Source organism: Palaemon carinicauda, chromosome 42 (assembly GCF_036898095.1).
Source record: "Palaemon carinicauda isolate YSFRI2023 chromosome 42, ASM3689809v2, whole genome shotgun sequence".
NCBI lineage: Eukaryota > Metazoa > Arthropoda > Malacostraca > Decapoda > Palaemonidae > Palaemon > Palaemon carinicauda.
In genome coordinates, this window is record NC_090766.1 from 2,338,188 (window position 1) to 2,360,184 (window position 21,997).

Here is a 21,997-nt window from a genome sequence, read left to right on the forward strand (position 1 = left end):
TGAGACAGTGGATGAGTCTCACAGGGACCCTTTCATCACTGGCCCTGTTCGTCGAGCTAGGGAGACTCCACCTCCGCCCTCTTCAATTCCATCTTGCAGCTCATTGGGACAAGGGTTCGACTCTCGAAGCAGTCTCTATCCCAATCACCCAAGAGATGAAGACCACTCTCCTGTGGTGGAAGAACAATCTCCTTCTCAGGGAGGGCCTATCTTTGGCTATTCAGACCCTCAATCTTCATCTCTTCTCAGATGCATCGGACTCGGGCTGGGGTGCGACCTTGAACGGACGGGAATGCTCGGGAACGTGGAACGAGGAACAGGGATTACTCCACATCAACTGCAAGGAGCTACTAGCAGTTCATTTAGCCCTACTGAACTTCAAGTCCCTCCTGCTAGGCAAAGTGGTGGAGGTGAACTCAGACAACACCACAGCCTTGGCTTACATCTCCAAGCAAGGAGGGACCCATTCGAGGAGCCTATACGAGATCGCAAGGGACCTCCTCATTTGGTCAAGAGGTCTAAACCTCACTCTGGTCACGAGGTTCATTCAGGGCAATATGAACGTCTCAGCAGATCGCCTAAGCAGAAGGAATCAGGTCATTCCCACGGAATGGACCCTCCACAAGAGTGTGTGCAACAGACTTTGGACCTTGTGGGGTCAACCTACCATAGATCTGTTTGCCACCTCCATAACCAAGAGACTTCCGCTGTACTGTTCCCCTGTTCCAGACCCTGCAGCAGTTCATGTGGATGCTTTTCTACTGAACTGGTCCCATCTCGACCTTTACGCATTCCCACCGTTCAAGATAATAAACAAAGTTCTGCAGAAATTCATCTCGCACGAAGGGACACGGCTGACGCTGGTTGCTCCCCTTTGGCCTGCAAGAGAATGGTTCACAGAGGTACTTCAATGGCTAGTCGACATCCCCAGGACTCTACCTCTAAGAGTGGACCTTCTACGTCAACCTCACGTAGACAGGTTGCACCCAAACCTCCACGCTCTTCGGCTGACTGCCTTCAGACTGTCGAAAGATTCGCTAGAGCTAGAGGCTTTTCGAAGGAGGCAGCCAGTGCGATTGCCAGAGCAAGAAGGGTTTCCACTCGTAGAGTCTACCAGTCTAAGTGGGAAGTCTTCCGGAGCTGGTGTAGAGCCAATTCAATATCCTCTACCAATACCTCTGTGACCCAAATAGCTGACTTCCTTCTACATCTTAGGAATGAGAGATCCCTTTCAGCCCCTACGATTAAAGGGTATAGGAGTATGTTGGCTTCAGTTCTCCGCCACAGAGGTTTGGACCTTTCTTCCAACAAGGACCTTCAAGACATTCTTAAGTCTTTTGAGACGTCTAAAGAGCGTCGTCTATCCACTCCAGGCTGGAACCTAGACGTAGTCTTAAGGTTCCTTATGTCACCTAGGTTCGAACCTCTCCAGTCAGCCTCCTTCAAGGACCTTACCCTCAAGACTCTTTTTCTCGTCTGCCTTGCAACAGCTAAGAGAGTCAGTGAGGTTCATGCCTTCAGCAAGAACATTGGTTTCACGACCGAATCTGCAACATGTTCTTTTCAGCTCGGATTCCTAGCAAAGAACGAACTTCCTTCACGTCCTTGGCCTAGATCGTTTGAAATACCTAGCCTCTCCAACATGGTAGGTAACGAACTAGAGAGAGTTCTTTGCCCTGTCAGAGCTCTCAAGTATTATCTTAAGAGGTCTAAACCTATTCGAGGACAGTCAGAAGCCTTATGGTGTGCCATCAAGAAACCTTCGAGGCCCATGTCCAAGAACGGGGTTTCGTATTATATAAGGCTTCTGATTAGAGAAGCCCATTCTCACTTAAAGGAGGAAGACCTTGCATTGCTGAAGGTAAGGACCCACGAAGTAAGAGCCGTAGCTACTTCGATGGCCTTTAATAAAAACCGTTCTCTGCAGAGCATAATGGATGCAACCTATTGGAGGAGCAAGTCAGTGTTTGCATCATTTTATCTTAAAGATGTCCAGTCTCTTTACGAGAACTGCTACACCCTGGGACCATTCGTAGCAGCGAGTGCAGTAGTAGGTGAGGGCTCAGCCACTACATTCCCTTAATCCCATAACCTTTTTTAACCTTTCTCTTGAATGCTTTTATTGTTGTTTTTATGGTTGTTACGGTAGGCTAAGAAGCCTTCCGCATCCTTTTGATTTGGCGGGTGGTCTATTCATTCTTGAGAAGCGCCTGGGTTAGAGGTTTTGTAGAGGTCCTTTAGTAGGGGTTGCAACCCTATATACTTTAGCACCTTTGGGTTGATTCAGCCTCCAAGAGGAACGCTGCGCTCAGTAAGGAAGACGAACTTAAAAAAGAGGCAGAGTAACGGTTCAATTCGACTTCCTTACCAGGTACTTATTATTTCATTGTTATTTGAGATAACTGTTATATGAAATATGGGATACTTAGCTATCCTTTAATCTTGTACACTGGTTTTCACCCACCCCCCTGGGTGTGAATCAGCTACATGATTATCGGGTAAGTTTAATATTGAAAAATGTTATTTTTATTAGTAAAATAAATTTTTGAATATACTTACCCGATAATCATGATTTAATCGACCCTCCCTTCCTCCCCATAGAGAACCAGTGGACCGAGGAAAAATTGAGGAGGTGTCAACAAGAAGTATTATAGTACCTGGCCACAGGTGGCGCTGGTAAGTACACCCCCTTCTAGTATTGTGATAGCTGGCATATCCCTCCATAGAATTCTGTCGGGCAACGGAGTTGACAGCTACATGATTATCGGGTAAGTATATTCAAAAATTTATTTTACTAATAAAAATAACATTTTTCTGAAATGCCGTATATTAGAATGGCCATTTTTCCACGAGTGCCCCTTTTTATTTGTTTTGCATTTTTTTGCTTAGTCATGTTACCGTAAGGAATTGGCAAGTAGTGTCGCAAAACTTATATTTTTATAGTGTTGGAAAGTGTTTCTAGATGATCTGGCTACCCATGCCTATTTTTTTTTAGCCAGATATGGCGTATATATAAGTATGTGTTCGATTTTCCTGTGATTGCCATTTTTTCGTTTTTTCCCATTTCTTTCAAAATTACTACGTACTAAGGAACTATCACAGAGTAATATTTCATTTATATGTTTATTTGTCGGAAAATATGCCTTGATGGTTTGCCTAGCACGTGGCTGAAATTTTTTTTTTCTGAAATGCCGTATATTAGAATGGCCATTTTTCCACGAGTGCCCCTTTTTATTTGTTTTGCATTTTTTTGCTTAGTCATGTTACCGTAAGGAATTGGCAAGTAGTGTTGCAAAACTTATATTTTTATAGTGTTGGAAAGTGTTTCTAGATGATCTGGCTACCCATGCCTATCTTTTTTTTAGCCAGATATGGCGTATATATAGGTATGTGTTCGATTTTCCGGTGATTGCCATTTTTTCGTTTTTTCCCAATTCTTTCAAAATTACTACGTACTAAGGAACTATCACAGAGTAATGATTCCTCTAGATGTTTATTTGTCGGAAAATTTTGTTTACTTTTTTTTTGATTGAATATCATCAAATTTATTTAGCTAAAATATTGTTTTACATTTTTTTTTTCGATTTTATTTCCCTTCCAAAAATTTTTTTTGGGTCAGAATTTTAATTTTATAGTCGTAAAATAATCGACAATTATCCAGCAACCCACCATACAATTTTTATGCATATCCAATAATAATTAGATTAGTAAATAACACCTTGAAATTGACATACCCTTCCTACATTTCAAGTGGCAGATTAGGGAGTCTGAGTCAGTGTGGTTGGCGGCCATTTTGTGGACATATCCGAAGCGTAAGCTGCCCTATCTATATATATTCTTGTTCCCTATAGAATTTGTGATATTTTGGTATATTTTTACCTGCATAAATATCATATTATATATTAAATATATGTATTTTTTTACGAAATTTCCAAGTACTCAAAAAATTACCTTTAGATATGGCCCCTGATATAAATGTAATTTACAAAATAATGAAGATTTTTTTACATATTTCTATTTTAGGATAACATATGTTTATTCCCTAAAAAAATTAGCCACTTCCTATTTCATTTGGGTACCCAAAAAAATTCATGAAATTTGGACAATTTTTTTTGGCCAAAAAAAGTTACCCTTTTTTTCTCATTTCAGATCTTCACCTCCATGGGTCTGACTTCATCCAAAATACATCAAGATGTGTCCTAAACATTCAAGAATCAATTCCTAAAAGGATTTGTGTATATATGTATAAACTTTTTTTTTTATGAATTTTTATGTCAGGTCTTTTTTTTTCTACTTAATTTTTTAAAATATTTATAATAAATAGTTTTTCTGCAGATGAGTAGTATTTATCTTTACAGTTGTTTTAAGCATTCATTGAAGTTTTTTTTGGCAAAAGAAAAAAGGAGGTTACTGCAAAAACTGATTTTTCAAGAATTTTTTTTGGCGTCGGGGTCGTTCGCGTCCGAGTATACCCTTAAAGGGGTGTCCGAGGACCGTACCTATCCAGGGTTAAATGGCCGACCCTTCCCTTAGACGGAAGTGTTGGTGTCTAAGAGAGTATAGACTCTCTTTCTTAATTTTGCTTAACAAAAGTTATAGATTTATTTTATATCTCTCCGCCTTTTATAGGCCTCTTCGATTAACTTCCTTTTATTATAAACTTATTAAAATTAATTTTTATATTTGTTTATATTCGACCTTTCCTAATAGTAGGCGGTCTTTTCTTGGTACCGAAGTTAATTAACATTGAGCCCGTCATTTCAGTTTTACCTGTTAACATATTATGCTATTTTAATGTTTTTGAAAGAATTTCTTTGATAGTCTCGTACTGTTTTCAAAGTTGAACTAACGTTTTGTTTTGTCTCTGCAGTTGTTGACGTTCAGAACGTTCAACTTGCGCTCTATCGTTACGATAGAGAGAGTATTTTCACGGTGTCACGTTGCAGTAAGAGTAACCGTTTCTAGCGTTTTGTTCATTCTTTCTTAGCTTAATGGTTTTAATTCTAATAAAGGAACTTTTTATTTGGAAAATATTTCAGTTTTTTTCCTTTAACAATAATATGTTTTAACGATATATATGATTGGGCTCTTCTCTCAGGTTCTAAGTCAAGAGAGAGAGAGAGAGAGAGATAGAGACGGAGGGAGAGAGAGCTGGATAAACGTTTCGTTCAAGCGAGTAACGTTGTTATCGTTTTTGCTCTTCTCCCTAGTCTCTTTAGGGGAAGAAGGTAAACGTTTCTAGAGTTTTATTCTTGTTCTCAAGCTTTATGCGGTGAGAGATTTTAAACGTAGTTTATTTGATCTAGTGTTTAGTCTCTTTCCAGCCACTGATTTATTTATCTTAGATTTTTCTGTTACATTGTAATTCTGTTTTCGCAATTACTAACTTTTAAGGAAGGATAGAATTGCGTGTTTCAGGTACAAACCACTTAAAGTTTCGAGTCAGTGAAATAAGTGCAAACAGAAAATCAAAATTGATAAGTGATTAGCGCAAAGTGTGTCAGTGTTGTGCGTGAGGGTACTTCTGTGCGTGCCAGTCGTCCTCCCAGTCCGGGACCTCTTGCAAGCTCCCAAGCCCAGGGGAGAAGCAATGTCGAAGGGCAAAAGGGTTCGGCAGGCCTTGATATGCGCACAGAAGTATCCTCGGTGGTTGCGGGCGTGTCTTACAGAGACCGTCACTCCCACCCGCAGACGATTGAGCCCTTATTTTGCTCGTCTGCAGAAGAAATTTCGGGGAGAAAACGCTGGACTCAGGTCTCAAGACCTCTTAAACGTAAAGTCCAGACCTCTAGAGTTCAACAACCCGGATGCAGTCATTGGGTTAGCTCTGACTCTCCGCAGTCATCAGGTGACTGCACACCTCCTAAGAGAGGTAAGGCGATGCCTCAACAGACCTCATCTTCTGTTAAGGCTTTGCCTCAACAGACCTTATCGTCTGTTGATCCCAAGATGACTTTGCTGCAGTCCATGCAGTCGCAGCTTGCGGTCTTAATGCGTGAGTTTCAGGCTGAGAAGGTTACACCTCCTCCTGCGAGCGCTCCGCCTCACCGCAGTCCAGTCTGCCAGGCGTACGAAGTTGAGGTTCCTCAAGCTACCTTACCGCGTTCGGAGTTGCCAGTTACCAGCGTTGTGCAGCAACCTCAACCTTCCTTAAGGCAACCTCAACAATGGGAGCAGGAGTCTTATGCCTTGAGGCAAGATTTTCTTGCAGTTAGACCATCTTCGAGGCAACAACCTCTTGAGGTACGACAACCTCTACCATCCTTGAGGCAGCCACCTCAGCTCTCGCAGCTGCTACCTCAACTTTCCTCAAGGCGAGAGCCTCAACTCTTGAGGCTAGCTCCTCAGGAACCTCAACTCGTGAGACAGGAACTGCGTTCTGCGCAGCCGCTACCTTAACTCTCGCAGCTCACACCTCAAGAACCTCAGTGAGTCAAGAGCCTCTCTCTGCGCAGCCACCTCAACCCTTGAGGCAAGCGCAACTCTTGAGGCAGGAACCTCATGCTATGAGTCAGCCACCTCAACGCATGCATCTGCCACTTTCTCCTCAACTTGAGCCTCTTCCCATTCAACTTTGAAATAACAAATGACAATAATAACACCTCATTACTTTCATAACTTGCATTTGTAATCATATACATGTATGCCTACACAAACATTATGATAATGGAGGTTATTCGTATTACTTATAAAAAAATATATATGTATTCCTTGCAATATATTTTTAACAAAATCGCAAAATATGGCAAAAATATCTTCAAAACAAAAATGAATCATGAGTTATGAATGTAATGTAAATATTATGTTGATATTAAGAGCCCATGCAAGCATGCATGAAGTAATGCAGTGTTGCCAACAGGGCGAGTTTCCCTTTCCTGAGGTGAAGTAGATTATAGTACGTATATTTAGTGCAGCTTAATTCTACGATTATCATGCCGGCTATCAAATTCATCAACAAAACAGTCTAAATCAATTCCCTCGGCACGTGCACTTTCAATGGACAGTAATGCGATATTGCTCAATCTAGCACTGGTCATGGAATTTCTGAGAAATGTTACACGCCATGCAACATGCTCTGCTTACCTTACAGCATGCTCTACATACAGCATGCTCTGCATACAGCATGCTCTGCATACAGCATGCTCTGCATACCTTACCGCATGCTTCTCAGTCACACATCTTTGGTTGTTGCCAACTCACTAGACTGTCAAGCAGTTTCATAACGTTGCCTTCTAGTCTGCTGCTTTTGCACCAGTGAAACCCTCACTGAGAGAACTTAGCTTTTCTCGGATATGGTCCCTGTAGATGAGAAAGTGCTTTTCTCCCTCCTTCTGATATTCCCTTGAGGACTCTGTCATTTGGAGAGGAGCCTTTAGCTGCGTAGCCTCCTATGGACTTTTATTTAAGCATAACATGCTTCCAGGGAAGGTAATGGTTCCACTTCAGTCGCTAACCCCGTCTGTTACCACACCTGCTCCCATAGACCTTGAGCTGTGTTGCAAGACATGCAGTCCAAGCTTAGTCCTTGTTAGAGGATTTTTTGTTTACGGAGTCAGTGTGTCACTGGGAAGACGTTCAACAACCAGCAGAAGTGACTTGTTGTGACGCAGTGCGGCAACCTCAGCAACCCGATAAGGAGTTGTCTGTACGACCCAGACAGTCTAGACAGCTTCGGGTTGTCACTGTACTTCCTCGCTTCCCCATGGTTGACAGTTCACAGACTGTGCAGCAGTACCATGATCTTGTGTCCGGCTCCGTCAGACGACTGGCTTTTAAGAGCTCCCACAAGTCGTCGCTGTCTGGAGATTCTCAGATGGACTATGGATCTGACCAAGGAACTGGGCCTCCTGGTCAATTTTGAGGAGTCTCAGCTCGTCCCATCCCAGACCATTGTCTACCTGGGTATGGATCTTCAGAGTCGAGCTTTTCGGGCTTTTCCGTCGGCCCCAAGGATCTTCCAAGCCCTAGAATGCATCCAGAGCATGCTGAGAAGGAACCGATGCTCAGTCAGGTAGTGGATGAGTCTAACAGGGACACTTTCATCGCTGGCCCTGTTCATCGTGTTAGGGAGACTCCACCTCCCCCCCCTTCAGTATCATCTAGCTGCTCACTGGATAAAGGACATGACGCTAGAGACGGTCTCAGTTCCTGTTTCCGAAGAGAGGAGGTCTTCTCTCGCGTGGTGTAAGAACAGCTTTCTTCTCAAGGAAGTCTACCTTTGGCTGTTCAGAAACCCGACCGCCGTCTCCTCTCGGACGCATCAGACACGAGCTGGGGTGCGACTTTGGACGGACAGGAATGCTCGGGAACATGGAATCAGGAGCAAAGGACACTTCACATCAATTGCAAGGAGTTGTTGGCGGTTCTTCTGGCCTTGATAAACTTCAAGTCCCTCCAGCTTAACAAGGTGGTGGAGGTGGACTCTGACAACACCACAGCCCTGGCTTACATCTTCAAGCAGGGAGGGACTCTTTCGTGGAAGTTGTTCTAGATCGCAAGGGACCTCCTCATCTGGTCAAAAGATCGAAAGCTCACGCTGGTAACGAGGTTCATTCAGGGCGGTATGAATGTCATGGCAGATCGCCTCAGCCGGAAGGGTCAGGTCATCCCCACAGAGTGGACCCTTCACAAGAATGTTTGCAGCAGACTTTGGGCCATGTGGGGTCAGCCAACCATAGATCTGTTCGCTACCTCGATAACCTAGAGACTCCTGTTGTATTGTTCTCCGATTCCAGACCCAGCAGCAGTTCACGTGGATGCTTTTCTGCTGGATTGGTCCCATCTCGACCTGTATGCATTCCCGCCGTTCAAGATTGTCAACAGGGTACTTCAGAAGTTCTCCTCTCGCAAAGGGACACGGCTGACGTTGGTTGGCTCCGCTCTGGCCCGCGAGAGAATGGTTCATAGAGGTACTGCAATGGCTGGTCGACATTCCCAGGACTCTTCCTCTAGGAGTGAACCTTCTACGTCAACCTCACGTAAAGAAGGTACACCCAAACCTCCACGCTCTTCGTCTGACTGCCTTCAGACTTTCGAAAGACTCTCAAGAGCTAGGGGCTTTTCGAAGGAGGCAGCCAGAGCGATTGCCAGAGCAAGGAGAACATCCACTCTCAGAATCTATCAGTCTCAAGGGGAAGTCTTCCGTAGCTGGTACAAGACCAATGCAGTTTCCTCAACCAGTACCACTGTAACCCAGATTGCTGACTTCCTGTTACATCTAAGGAAAGTAAGATCCCTTTCAGCTCCTACGATCAAGGGTTACAGAAGTATGTTGGCAGCGGTTTTCCGCCACAGAGGCTTGGATCTTTCCACCAACAAAGATCTACAGGACCTCCCTAGGTCTTTTGAGACCTCAAAGGAACGTCGGTTGTCCACTCCAGGCTGGAATCTAGACGTGGTCCTAAGGTTCCTTATGTCATCAAGATTGGAACCTCTCCAATCAGCCTCTTTTTAGGACCTCACATTAAAAACTCTTTTCCTCGTGTGCTTGACAACAGCTAAAAGAGTAAGTGAGATCCACGCCTTCAGCAGGATCATTGTTTTCACATCTGAAACGGCTACATGTTCCTTGCAGCTCGGTTTTTGCTAAACGAGCTTCCTTCACGTCCTTGGCCTAAGTCGTTCGAGATCCCAAGCCTGTCCAACTTGGTGGGGAATGAACTGGAGAGAGTACTTTGCCCAGTTAGAGCTCTTAGGTACTATCTAAAAAGGTCTTAACCTTTACGAGGACAATCAGAAGCCTTATGGTGTGCTATCAAGAAACCTTCTTTTCCAAGGTCTAAGAACTCAGTTTCTTACTATTCAGGCTTCTGATTAGGGAAGCACATTCTCATCTGAAGGAAGAAGACCTTGCTTTGCTGAAGGTAAGGACACATGAAGTGGGAGCTGTGGCTACTTCAGTGGCCTTCAAACAGAACCGTTCTCTGCAGAGTGTTATGGATGCAACCTATTGGAGAAGCAAATCAGTGTTCGCATCATTCTATCTCAAAGATGTCCAGTCTCTTTACGAGTACTGCTACACCCTGGGACCATTCGTAGCAACGAATGCAGTAGTAGGCGGGGGCTCAGCCACTACATTCCCATAATCCCATAACCTTTTAACCTTTCTCTTGAATACTTTTTATGGGTTGTACGGTCGGCTAAGAAGCCTTCCACATCCTTGTTGATTTGGCGGGTGGTCAATTCTTTCTTGAGAAGCGCCGAGGTTAAAGGTTGTGATGAGGTCCTTTAGTATGGGTTGCAGCCCTTGATACTTCAGCACCTTAGAGTTGTTCAGCCTCCTAAGAGGAACGCTGCGCTCAGTAAGGAAGACGAACTTATTTAAGGCAGAGTAATGGCTCAAGTCGACTTCCTTACCAGGTACTTATAATTTCATTGTTATTTTGAATAACTGATAATATGAAATACGGGATACTTAGCTTCTTGATATACTTGTACACTGGTTTTCACCCACCTCCCTGGGTGTGAATCAGCTACATGATTATCGGGTAAGATTAATATTGAAAAATGTTATTTTCATTAGTAAAATAAATTTTTGAATATACTTACCCGATAATCATGATTTAATTGACCAACCCTTCCTCCCCATAGAACCAGTGGACCGAGGAAAAATTGAGGTGGTGTCAACAAGAAGTACTGCAGTACCTGGCCACAGGTGGCGCTTGTGAGTACACCCCCCTCTTGTATAGCGATCGCTGGCGTATCCCTTCCGTAGAATTCTGTCGGGCAACGGAGTTGACAGCTACATGATTATCGGGTAAGTATATTCAAAAATTTATTTTACTAATGAAAATAACGTTTCTATATTTTGATTCTTTTAACCGTTTTTTAATTTTTTTTTTATACCAAAGCAATTTTAAGCAAAAATGTATAATTAATTTCTAATGTTAACATAATTTCATGTTTTATGTAGCCCTGATGATGGGAATGGAATCCCGAAACGTTGGTGTAGAATAAATATGTAAGATGATCCGAAGTCTTCTTGCTGTCCTCTTCATCTTTAAAATATTTATATCTTTATTGTCGAGAAGATTTATTTATCATATTTACTTCTAGGGACTTGTTATTGCTGGCCTGGGTGATTTGAAACGACCAGCAGAAAAGTTGTCAGTAACCCAGTCTGGAGCCTTAGCAGCTACAGGAATCATTTGGTCTAGGTAAGTTATAACTTGTGTTAATGTACCTTTTAACTACAGTAACTCATCAGTTGTTGATATCAAAGCTATTATCATAAATGGCATGAAGTTCTGCAGTGTTATAAAGGGATTTAAGATGAGGGGACCTTTTTTTATAAAAAGACAATTTCTTATAAAGAATTGAATTGTCAACTATTTAAATGAATCTTCTACAAAACTCATATGCTATGTGTTTGAAGTGCGAGGTTTATGACAAGAATAGTAAAAATAAGAAATTCAGGATTTGACTTCTCTGGCCAGGTGTCCATCTTAATTAGAAATTGCCTTGGCATATTTGCTTGGTTTCAGCATGGAACATTATTTTCCATATTGAAGCCTAGTGTCAGGCAAGAGAGTTCACAGTGTGTCTCAAACACTTCCATATTTAATCTTTGGTTTCCTACCTAGCTATCCAACCTCTCTTCCTCTTTTCACTTCCTATATTATTGGGAAGGGATGCCATTACTGTACTTGGATTAGAGTTAACTACCCAATAATTTTTTTACCATAGAATTGTTGACATTCCCTTAATTGAAGCTGCCAATGATAAACTGGTCACTTTTGGTTCAGCATGAAAAAACTTTTAGGTAATAGTTCAACTTATGCTAGAGTGGTATCCCATTCTGTGGATGCAATAAATAATTCAAGAACTGTTCACCCTTCAGCTGGTGTTAAGTTTTAGAATCCTGAAAACTTCCCATCATCCTCATGTCCATCAAAATCCAGCTATCCGTAGAATTCTATGGTATTCCTGCAGCCTCTGCAGCCTCACTAGTTACATATACAAAGTCTTCCCATGTGAAATCTTACTTTCCAACTGTTTGGTATTACTGCTCAACCATCATCTAAAGACATGCATTCTACTTGGTTAGCTGAAAGAGCAAATGGTATAACTACATACATACATATACCAAGGCACTTCCCCCAATTTTTGGGGATAGCCGACATCAAACAAATGAAACAAAAAAGGGGACCTCTCCACTCTATGTTCCTCCCAGCCTGACAAGGGACTCAACCGAGTTCGGCTGGTACTGCTTGGGTGCCACAGCCCACCCTCCCCCGTTATCCACCACAGATGAAGCTTCATAATGCTGAATCCCCTACTGCTGCTACCTTCGCGATCATCCAAGGCACCGGAGGAAGCAGCAGGGCCTACCGGAACTGCATCACAATCGCTCGCCATTCATTCCTATTTCTAGCACGCTCTCTTGCCTCTCTCACATCTATCCTTCTATCATCCAGAGCTTCCTTTACTCTATCCATCCACCCAAACCTTGGCCTTCCTCTTGTACTTCTCCCATCAACTCTTGCATTCATCACCTTCTTTAGCAGACAGCCATTTTCCATTCTCTCAACATGGCCAAACCACCTCAACACATTCATATCCACTCTAGTTGCTAACTCATTTCTTACACCCGTTCTCACCCTCACTACTTCGTTCCTAACTCTATCTACTCGAGATACACCAGCCATACTCCTTAGACACTTCATTTCAAACACATTCAATAATCACTTTTTCATACAGAACTCTCTTTACATTCATGCCCAACCCTTTATTTTTTACTACTCCCTTAACTGCCCCCAACACTTTGCATCCTTCATTCACTCGCTGACGTACATCTGCTTCCACTCCATCATTTGCTGCAACAACAGACCCCAAGTTCTTGAACTGATCCACCTCCTCAAGTAACTCTCCATTCAACCTGGCATTCAACCTTGCACCACCTTCCCTTCTCGTACATCTCATAATCTTACTCTTACCCACATTAACTCTCAAGTTCCTTCTCTCACACACCCTTCCAAATTCTGTCACTAATTGGCCAAGCTTCTCTTCTGCGTCTGCAACCAGTACAGTGTCATCTGCAAACAACAACTGATTTACCTCCCATTCATGATCATTCTCGTCTACCAGTTTCAATCCTCGTCCAAGCACTCGAGCATTAACCTCTCTCACCACTCCAACATACATGTTAAACAACCATGGTGACATCACACATCCCTGTCTCAGCCCCACTCTCACCGGAAACCAATCGCTCACTTCATTTCCTATCCTAACACATGCTTTACTACCTTTGTAGAAACTTTTCACTGCTTGCAACAACCTTCCACCTACTCCATATAACCTCATCACATTCCACATTGCATCCCTATCAACTCTATCATACGCTTTCTCCAGATCCATAAATGCAACATACACATCCTTACCTTTTGCTAAATATTTTTCGCATATCTGCCTAACTGTATATATCTGATTCATACAACCCCTACCACTTCTAAAACCACCCTGTACTTCTAAGATTGCATTCTCTGTTTTATCCTTAATCCTATTAATCATTATTCTACCATACACATTTCCAACTACACTCAACAAACTAATACCCCTGGAATTACAACACTCATGCACATCTCCCTTACCCTTATATAGTGGTACAATACATGCACAAACCCAATCTACTGGTACCATTGATAACACAAAACACATATTAAACTATCTCACCAACCATTCAAGTACAGTCACACCCCCTTCCTTCAACATCTCAGCTCTCGCACCATCCATACCAGACGCTTTTCCTACTCTCATTTCATCTAGTGCTCTCCTCACTTCCTCTTTTGTAATATCTCTCTCATTCTCATCTCCCATCACTGGCACCTCAACACCTGTAACAGCAATTATATCTGCCTCCCTATTATCCTCAACATTCAGTAAACTTTCAAAATATTCCGCCCACCTTTTCCTTGCCTCCTCTCCTATTAACAACCTTCCATTTCCATCTCACTGTCTCTTCAATTCTTGAACCAGCCTTCCTTACTCTCTTCACTTCTTTCCAAAACATCTTATTCTCTTCATATGAATGACCCAATCCCTGACCCCACCTCAGGTTAGCTGCCCTCTTTGCCTCACTTACCTTGTGCTTTACTTCCACATTTTTCTCTATATCTTTCATACTTCTTTACACTATTACTCTGCAGCCATTCTTCAAAAGCCCTCATTTCTTTTCCACTTTTACCTTCACTCCTTCATTCCACTATTCACTGCCCTTCCTCATGCTGCTTCCAACAAACTTCTTGCCACACACATCACTTGCAATCCCAACAAAATTTTCTTTTACTAACTTCCACTCCTCTAAATTACCAGTTTCTCTTACTGTCACTTCGTCATATGCCATTTTCAACCTTTCTTGATATTTACTTTTTACCCCAGGTTTTATTAGCTCTTCAACCCTCACTAGCTCCCTTTTACACCCACCTACTCTATATTATTAAGTCTCAGTTTCAGGGGTCTTGAAAATTGACACACATTTGAGGCTTGTGAGGAGGATGGTAGGTATATCCTTACCAGGATTCTTGGAAAAGATATAGTATATGACTATATGACACTAAGGCATTTTAATTTGGATATTTCTAAATTTCTTGAATTATGAATAAAAACTTATGATAGATATTAATGTTAATATCACTTGTCACAATGCCAGACAACCCTTAAATCAATCAATCAGTCGACTCATACGGGTGGATGATCTCCCTCATTTTCAAATTGATGTTCTACCTGCAGGTTAAGAACCACTGTGATCTAGCACATGTGGGTGTAGTACTTGGAAATGAGGAAGCAGATAGGTTGGCAAAGCAAGCAGAAATTTAATTTTGTTTCAAGCATAATGCTCTTCCATGTAATGATTCATACTCCAATATCAGGAAGTCAATTTTCAAAGAATGTCAGCAGTGTTGGTACGCTGCAAGCTCAAATAAAGCTATGGAAGTAAGAAATAATATTTTTCTGGAGTTATAGCAGTATACAGTACTGTTCTTAGGATGGGAAACAACACTGCAGATTATAAATAGGATATCTATGAATATTTAATATCTGGTAATCGCCAGCCATTTAAAGGTCGCTCATGAATGACAGGGGCAATGGACAGTGACATTGCCCTATCAAGGAAGACAATGCCTTAGAGACCGACCATATTACATATGATCAGTGCCCAAGCCCCCTCTCCACCCAAGCTAGGACCAAGGAGGACCAGGCAATTGCTACTGATGATTTAGCAGATAGATCTATCATCATCATCATCATCATCATTTCAGCCTTCAAAAGTCCTTTGTTGGATGTAGGCCTTCCCCAGGTTCTTCCACAGACTTCTATCCCAAGGTATTCTGTGCCACTGTTGCTTATGTTGGTCTAAGTCATCTCGCCAGCGGGTTTTTTGTCTTCCTCGGTTTCTTGTGTATCCTCGGGGTAACCAGAAGGTTGTTCGTGATGTCCGTCTGTTGTCTGTCATCCTGGCAATGTGCCCCACCCAGTTCCATTTGAGCTTGCTAATGGTTTCAAGGATATCCATTACTTTAGTTTTTTGACGTATCCATGTAGCTGTTTTTCTATCCTTCCATGTTAGATCTAGCATAATTCTCTCATGTGCCCTATGCATTGTTCGTAATTTAAGGGAAAGCTTTTTTGTTAGATTCCAAGTTTCGGCCCCATAGTTGACAGTGGGGAGGATACACTGATCATAGACTTTCCTTTTTAAGATGATGGGAATCTTCTTATTTTTTAACACTGTACTGGCTCTTCCAAACGTTTGCCAACCGAGGGTTATTCTTCTTTTTATTTCGCTCGCTTTACATGTGTCATGTAGAGAGATTCGTTGTCCTAGGTAGATGTAGTGGTCCACTTCCTCAATTTGTTGGTTTTCAATTTCAAGTATGTCATCTGCATTTTCAGTATATTTATTGCTCATGACTTTGGTCTTTTGGAAGTTCATGTGGAGGCCAATTGATTTGCTTGCTTCATTTAGCTCGGTGAGCATATGTTGAAGCTCTTCTTTGGTGTGAGCAATGATAATGATGTCATCAGCAAATCTTAGGTGACTTAGATATTCTCCATCTATTTTTATTCCTTTTTCTTGCCAGTTGAGTTATCGGAAAGCTCTCTCCAGGCAGGCAGTAAACAGTTTGGGTGAGCTAGTGTCACCTTGTCTGACTCCTCTCTTGAGTTGGAATGGTTCAGAGTCCTTGTGGAGGAGAATAAATGATGTTGCGTGGTCATAGATGTGACAGAGTACATTAATGTAAACTGAGTCAACTCCCAGTTCTTCCAGCGCTGACATGACCACCTCAGTTTCAACCGAGTCAAATGCTTTGGTGTAATCTACAAGTGCTACTACTAGTGGTATCTTATATTCATTTGTTTTCTCAATGATTTGGTTTACTGTTTGTAGATGGTCAATTGTGGAGTAGCCTCTTCTAAAGCCCGCTTGTTCCCTTGGCTGATTTTCATCAAGCTTTCCTGCAATTCGGTTGGTGATAACTTTGGTGAAAATTTTATAAATAACATTAAGGAGGCTGATTGGCCGTTGGTTGTTCATGTCCCTGGGGTCGCCTTTTTTGTAGAGTAGAATGAGGATAGCTTTATTCCACTCTTCTGGCATTTTGCTCTTCTTCAGACATTCATTGAATAGTCGCGCCAGTCTGACGTGGATTGGCTCATCAGCATCTGCTATTACGTCTAACGTGATGTTATCTGGTCCCGGTGTTTTCCCCTTCTTCATTTGCTTGACAGCTAGTCGCACATCGCCTGCTGTGATCTCTGGAAAGTGATGAGATAAGTGTTGATTTGCTCTTTCACGAAGATGGTAACGAGGTCTTTCTGAGGGGTAAAGCTTTTGATAGTACTCTCTTGCTCGCATAGCTATTCCATCACGGTTGGTTGTAACGGATCAGTCTTCTTCTAGCACCCCAGTGAATTGCAGCTTCCCTTGGCCAAGTTTTCTTTTTGCTGTTTTAAACCCTCTGCCTTGTTTGATGACATCTTCAATTATTTTTGTCGTTCTATTGCGAAGGTCTTCTCGTTGCTTTTTCTGTATAGTTTTGTTTGGTTCTGTTGCTTCAATTTTCTCCCGCACTGTTGATGGGGGCTTGAGATTTCTCCGTTTTTTCATGGGGTTCTTTGTGTCTTCCGAGAATTTGCTGTTGTTAGAGGGTTTTGTGTCCTGGAACTTCTTTGCTACTTCTTTCAGGGGGATAATGATGTTATTATTCAAGTTTTAAAGATCAGTTTCATTACTGTTTTGGTCTTCTAAATTTTCAAGAATCTCATAGTGGTTTTTTAACTCTGTCTGAAATGTAGATTTGAGAGCTTTAGGTACTTTGATATGTTCTGGTCTTAAGAAGAATAGTTTTTGCCTTTCTTGTTTGGTGTTGATTTGGACTTTGCATCTTATCATCCTGTGATCACTGCCTACATTGACTTGGTTCAGGACATCAACATTTTTAACTATATTATGTTAGTCTACCAGTATGTAGTCTATTTCATTACGTGTTTCATGGTTTGGGCTTCGCCATGTCCATCTGTTGTTTTCACTCTTTTGAAAGAATGTGTTCATGATCTTGAAGTTATGTGCTACAGCAAAATTTATCAAGTCATCTCCCCTTTCATTTCTCTCCCCATATCCAAATTTGCCAACGCAATCCTCATTCCCTTTTCCAATTTTAGTATTGAAATCCCCCATTATGATGTTGTAATGGACTTTGTTGTTATTTAGAGAGGTGTATAGGTCATCATAAAAGTTATCCAGTTCCTCTTGGGATGACAATGATGTGGGAGCATATACCTGTATGATAGTTAGTCTGCACCACTTTGAAATTCTAAGAGTAACACTAGCAACTCTGTCTGATGTGGTTGTGAACTTCTCAATGTTGCTCTTTAAGTTTTTGTTTATGAGAAATCCAAGACCATTTTGCTTGCTTTCCTTGCCACTGTTGTAAAGCAAGTGTCTGCTTTTAAGCATTTGGATTTTCTCACCTGGTCTTCTCATCACGGAGATTCCGATAATATCCCAATTGATGTTCATAATCTCTGTTTCCAGGCTACTCAGGTGTATCTCTTCAGAGAGGGTTCTTATATTGTACGTAGCAGTATTAAGCACTGTTTTAGGGTTGGATAGTCGCTTATACAGCACTCAGTTCCTACCCAAATCAGACTGTGTGGTTGGGCCTTGATTTAAATCCGCTGACCCAACAGGAACGGCCGAATTTTGTCTGTGGTTGTAACTCATTTGAGGAGATTTTGGGCCATACCCTGCCACGCTGGCCCATGGTGAGTTGGCAGGGGAAGAGATAGCGAGAAGTAAAGTTTGATAAGGGATTGGACAGAAAATATAGAGGGATTAAAGAAATGAGGGGACAGCATGAGAAAAAAAGAATTGACTCCGGACCGAAGGGTCGTCAAAACCCTTTAGATATTGTCTTCTTATAATACAGACAATATCCCCGTACGGGGAGATAGATCTATAAGTTTCCCCAAACCTCCCTTCCTTAGCTCACAAGTATGGTGAAGTTGCAGCGATTATAGGAACTAACGAGTTGGAGCGGGAGTCGAACCCCAGTCTGGCAATCACGAAGCGAGGTCCCTTTGACCAAGGCATTTGTTTGTTGAATGTACAGTAGAAGTCAGTCTATCTCTAAGGCTTATGGTGAGAATGGCAGGTACAAATTTAACCCTTTTACCCCCAAAGGACGTACTGGTACGTTTCACAAAACACATCCCTTTACCCCCATGGATATACTGGTACGTCCTTGCAAAAAAATGCTGTAAAAATTTTTTTTTTTCATATTTTTGATAATTTTTTGAAAAAAATTCAGGCATTTTCCAAGAGAATGAGACCAACCTGACCTCTCTATGACAAAAATTAAGGCTGTTAGAGCAATTTGAAAAAATTATACTGCAAAATGTGCTGGGAAAAAAATAACCCCCTGGGGGTTAAGGGTTGGAAATTTCCAAAGAGCCCGGGGGTAAAAGGGTTAATTGAACTCATAAAGAGGATGTATTTCATGACTAGTGGTAATTTTAGATTCATATCAGAAGCTGGTCTTCTACAAATGATTTTATTTTCTGCTTTATGTTAATGGATGCAAGTACTATATATTGGGTAGCCATGATTTTCTTTATATTATTTCTTAATAATGCTATCAGCATAAATGAGCTTTGATGTCATGATGCCAGAAAATTTGAAATCAATCAATCAGCCTATTCAGTACATATATTAATGTACTACCATTGCTGCCACTTTCATATGAAGATTTAGTACCAAGCTTTACAATTGCACAAATTGACCGCCTCTACCAGATATACAACCACCATTATTATTATTATTATTTTTATTATTATTATTATTATTATTATTATTATTATTGTTTGCTAAGCTACAACCCTATTTGGAAAAGCAGGATGCTATAAGCCCGGGGGCTCCAACAGGGAAAATAGCCCAGTGAGGAAAAGAAACAAGGAAAAATCAAATATTTCAAGTACAGTAACAACATTAAAATATAGATACAAACTATAAAAACTTTAACAAAACAAGAGGAAGAGAAATAGAAAGAATAGTGTGCCCACGTGTACCCTTAAGCAAGAGAACTCTAACCCAAGACAGTGGAAGACCATGGTACAGCGGCTATGGCACTACCCAAGACTAGAGAACAGTGGTTTGATTTTGGAGTGTCCTTCTCCTAGAAGAGCTGCTTACCATAGCTAAAGTGTCTCTTCTACCCTTACCAAGAGGAAAGTGGCCACTGAACAATGATAGTGCAGTAACCCCTTTTAATTTGTTACTGACTCGAACTTGTTTTACCTAAGGCTTTTAGGTTAGGTCTATAGGATTTTCATGATGAACAAAAATTTATATACAGTGTCTTGAAAAAAATATAGTATTTTCTGCCCTCATAAGGATTTCAGTTCTAAATGTATCGCAAGTAGAACTGAACTTAGTTGGCTTTCTTATAGTTTCATTTTGTATAATTGAAGGAATTTAAATTTTTAAAACATTTCGATGATAAATATTATGTCATTTACTTTTGCCTTTTATAATAAAAGCGTGATAATGATGATATAGACAAATCAGTACATATATGATTATACTGTATACTGTATATTATTTCAGCCCCCAAGCCACATTTCCTTATGTATTTTTCTTTTCATTTACCTCTCTTTACAGCTTTTCATTATCTTTGTGATTTTAATGTCAATGATATATAAACACTGAAATTTTACTATGTTGTGTGGTCAAATTACTATACAATATTAGATTTTTATTACTTTTTATCTTTATTCTAATGTCGCAATGACAAAAAAACTTAAATTTTACCATGTGGTGTGGTCAATTTACTATTCAATTAGATTTTTATAATTTTTGGTTTTTCAGGTATTCTTTGGTGATCATACCCAAAAATTGGGGACTCTTCAGTGTGAACTTGTTTGTGGCTTTTATAGGTCTTTATCAGCTTTCTCGCATTTACAGGTAAGTACTGTTTTATTATTATTATTATTATTATTATTATTATTAGTAGTAGTAGTATTATGACTATTATTATTAATATTACTAGCTGAGCTACAACCTTAGTTGGAAAAGCAGGAGTCTATAAGCACAATCCAAAAGAGGAAAATAGCCCAGTGAGAAAAAGAAATAAGGAAATAAATAAACTACAAGAGAAGTAATGAACAACAGATCTTTCATATGTAAACTATTGAAACTCAATAAAAAAAAAAAAACAGAAATAATACTGCATATATTTCATTTTTCAATATTAAACTTACCCGATAATCATGTAGCTGTCAACTCCGTTGCCCGACAGAATTCTACGGAAGGGATACGCCAGCGATCGCTATACAAGAGGGGGGTGTACTCACAAGCGCCACCTGTGGCCAGGTACTGCAGTACTTCTTGTTGACACCACTTCAATTTTTCCTCTGTCGTGCTTCCGGCAAGACGTTCATGGATACGCTTATAATTTTGGAGTCTTGTTCACGGTTTTTGGTGAAGTATTGCTCTAAGATTTCAGCTTTCGCTATTCAGGAAGTTTTATTATTAGCTTAGCTAGCTTTTGGAATTAATTTGATTAATTATGGTGACGAAGAGAGTATGAACTCTCTTTCACCTTTAAATGGCCGACCCTTCCCTTAGACGGAAGTGTTGGTGTCTAAGAGAGTATAGACTCTCTTTCTTAATTTTGCTTAACAAAAGTTATAGATTTATTTTATATCTCTCCGCCTTTTATAGGCCTCTTCGATTAACTTCCTTTTTTATAAATTTATTAAAATTAATTTTTATATTTGTTTATATTCGACCTTTCCTAATAGTAGGCGGTCTTTTCTTGTACCGAAGTTAATTAACATTGAGCCCGTCATTTCGGTTTTACCTGTTAACATATTATGCTATTTTAATGTTTTTGAAAGAATTTCTTTGATAGTCTCGTACTGTTTCAAAGTTGAACTAACGTTTTGTTTTGTCTCTGCAGTTGTTGACGTTCAGAACGTTCAACTTGCGCTCTATCGTTACGATAGAGAGAGAATTTTCACGGTGTCACGTTGCAGTAAGAGTAAACCGTTTATAGCGTTTTGTTCATTCTTTCTTAGCTTATTGGTTTTAATTCTAATAAAGGAACTTTTTATTTGGGAAATCTTTCAGTTTTTTTCCTTTAACAATAATATGTTTTAACGAGTATATATGATTGGGCTCTTCTCTCAGGTTCTAAGTCGAGAGAGAGAGATAGAGACGGAGGGAGAGAGAGCTGGATAAACGTTTCGTTCAAGCGAGTAACGTTGTTATCGTTTTTGCTCTTCTCCCTAGTCTCTTTAGGGGAAGAAGGTAAACGTTTCTAGAGTTTATTCTTGTTCTCAAGCTTTATGCGGTGAGAGATTTTAAACGTAGTTTATTTGATCTAGTGTTTAGTCTCTTTCCAGCCACTGAATTATTTATCTTTCATTAGATTTTTCTGTTACATTGTAATTCTGTTTTCGCAATTACTAACTTTTAAGGAAGGATAGAATTGCGTGT

The 21,997-nt window shown here is 40.7% G+C and overlaps 1 protein-coding gene across 1 annotated transcript in view; it reads left to right on the forward strand.

Annotated features, from left to right (window-relative positions):
• The window catches only part of LOC137632845 (uncharacterized), a 201,125-nt gene that overhangs the window by 139,313 nt on the left and 39,815 nt on the right, over positions 1–21,997 (forward strand). Inside the window, exons 8-9 of the mRNA XM_068364941.1 lie at positions 11,056–11,156; positions 20,366–20,461. Of these exons, the coding sequence (XP_068221042.1) occupies positions 11,056–11,156; positions 20,366–20,461 (197 nt within the window). The remainder of the gene's footprint in view (positions 1–11,055; positions 11,157–20,365; positions 20,462–21,997) is intronic.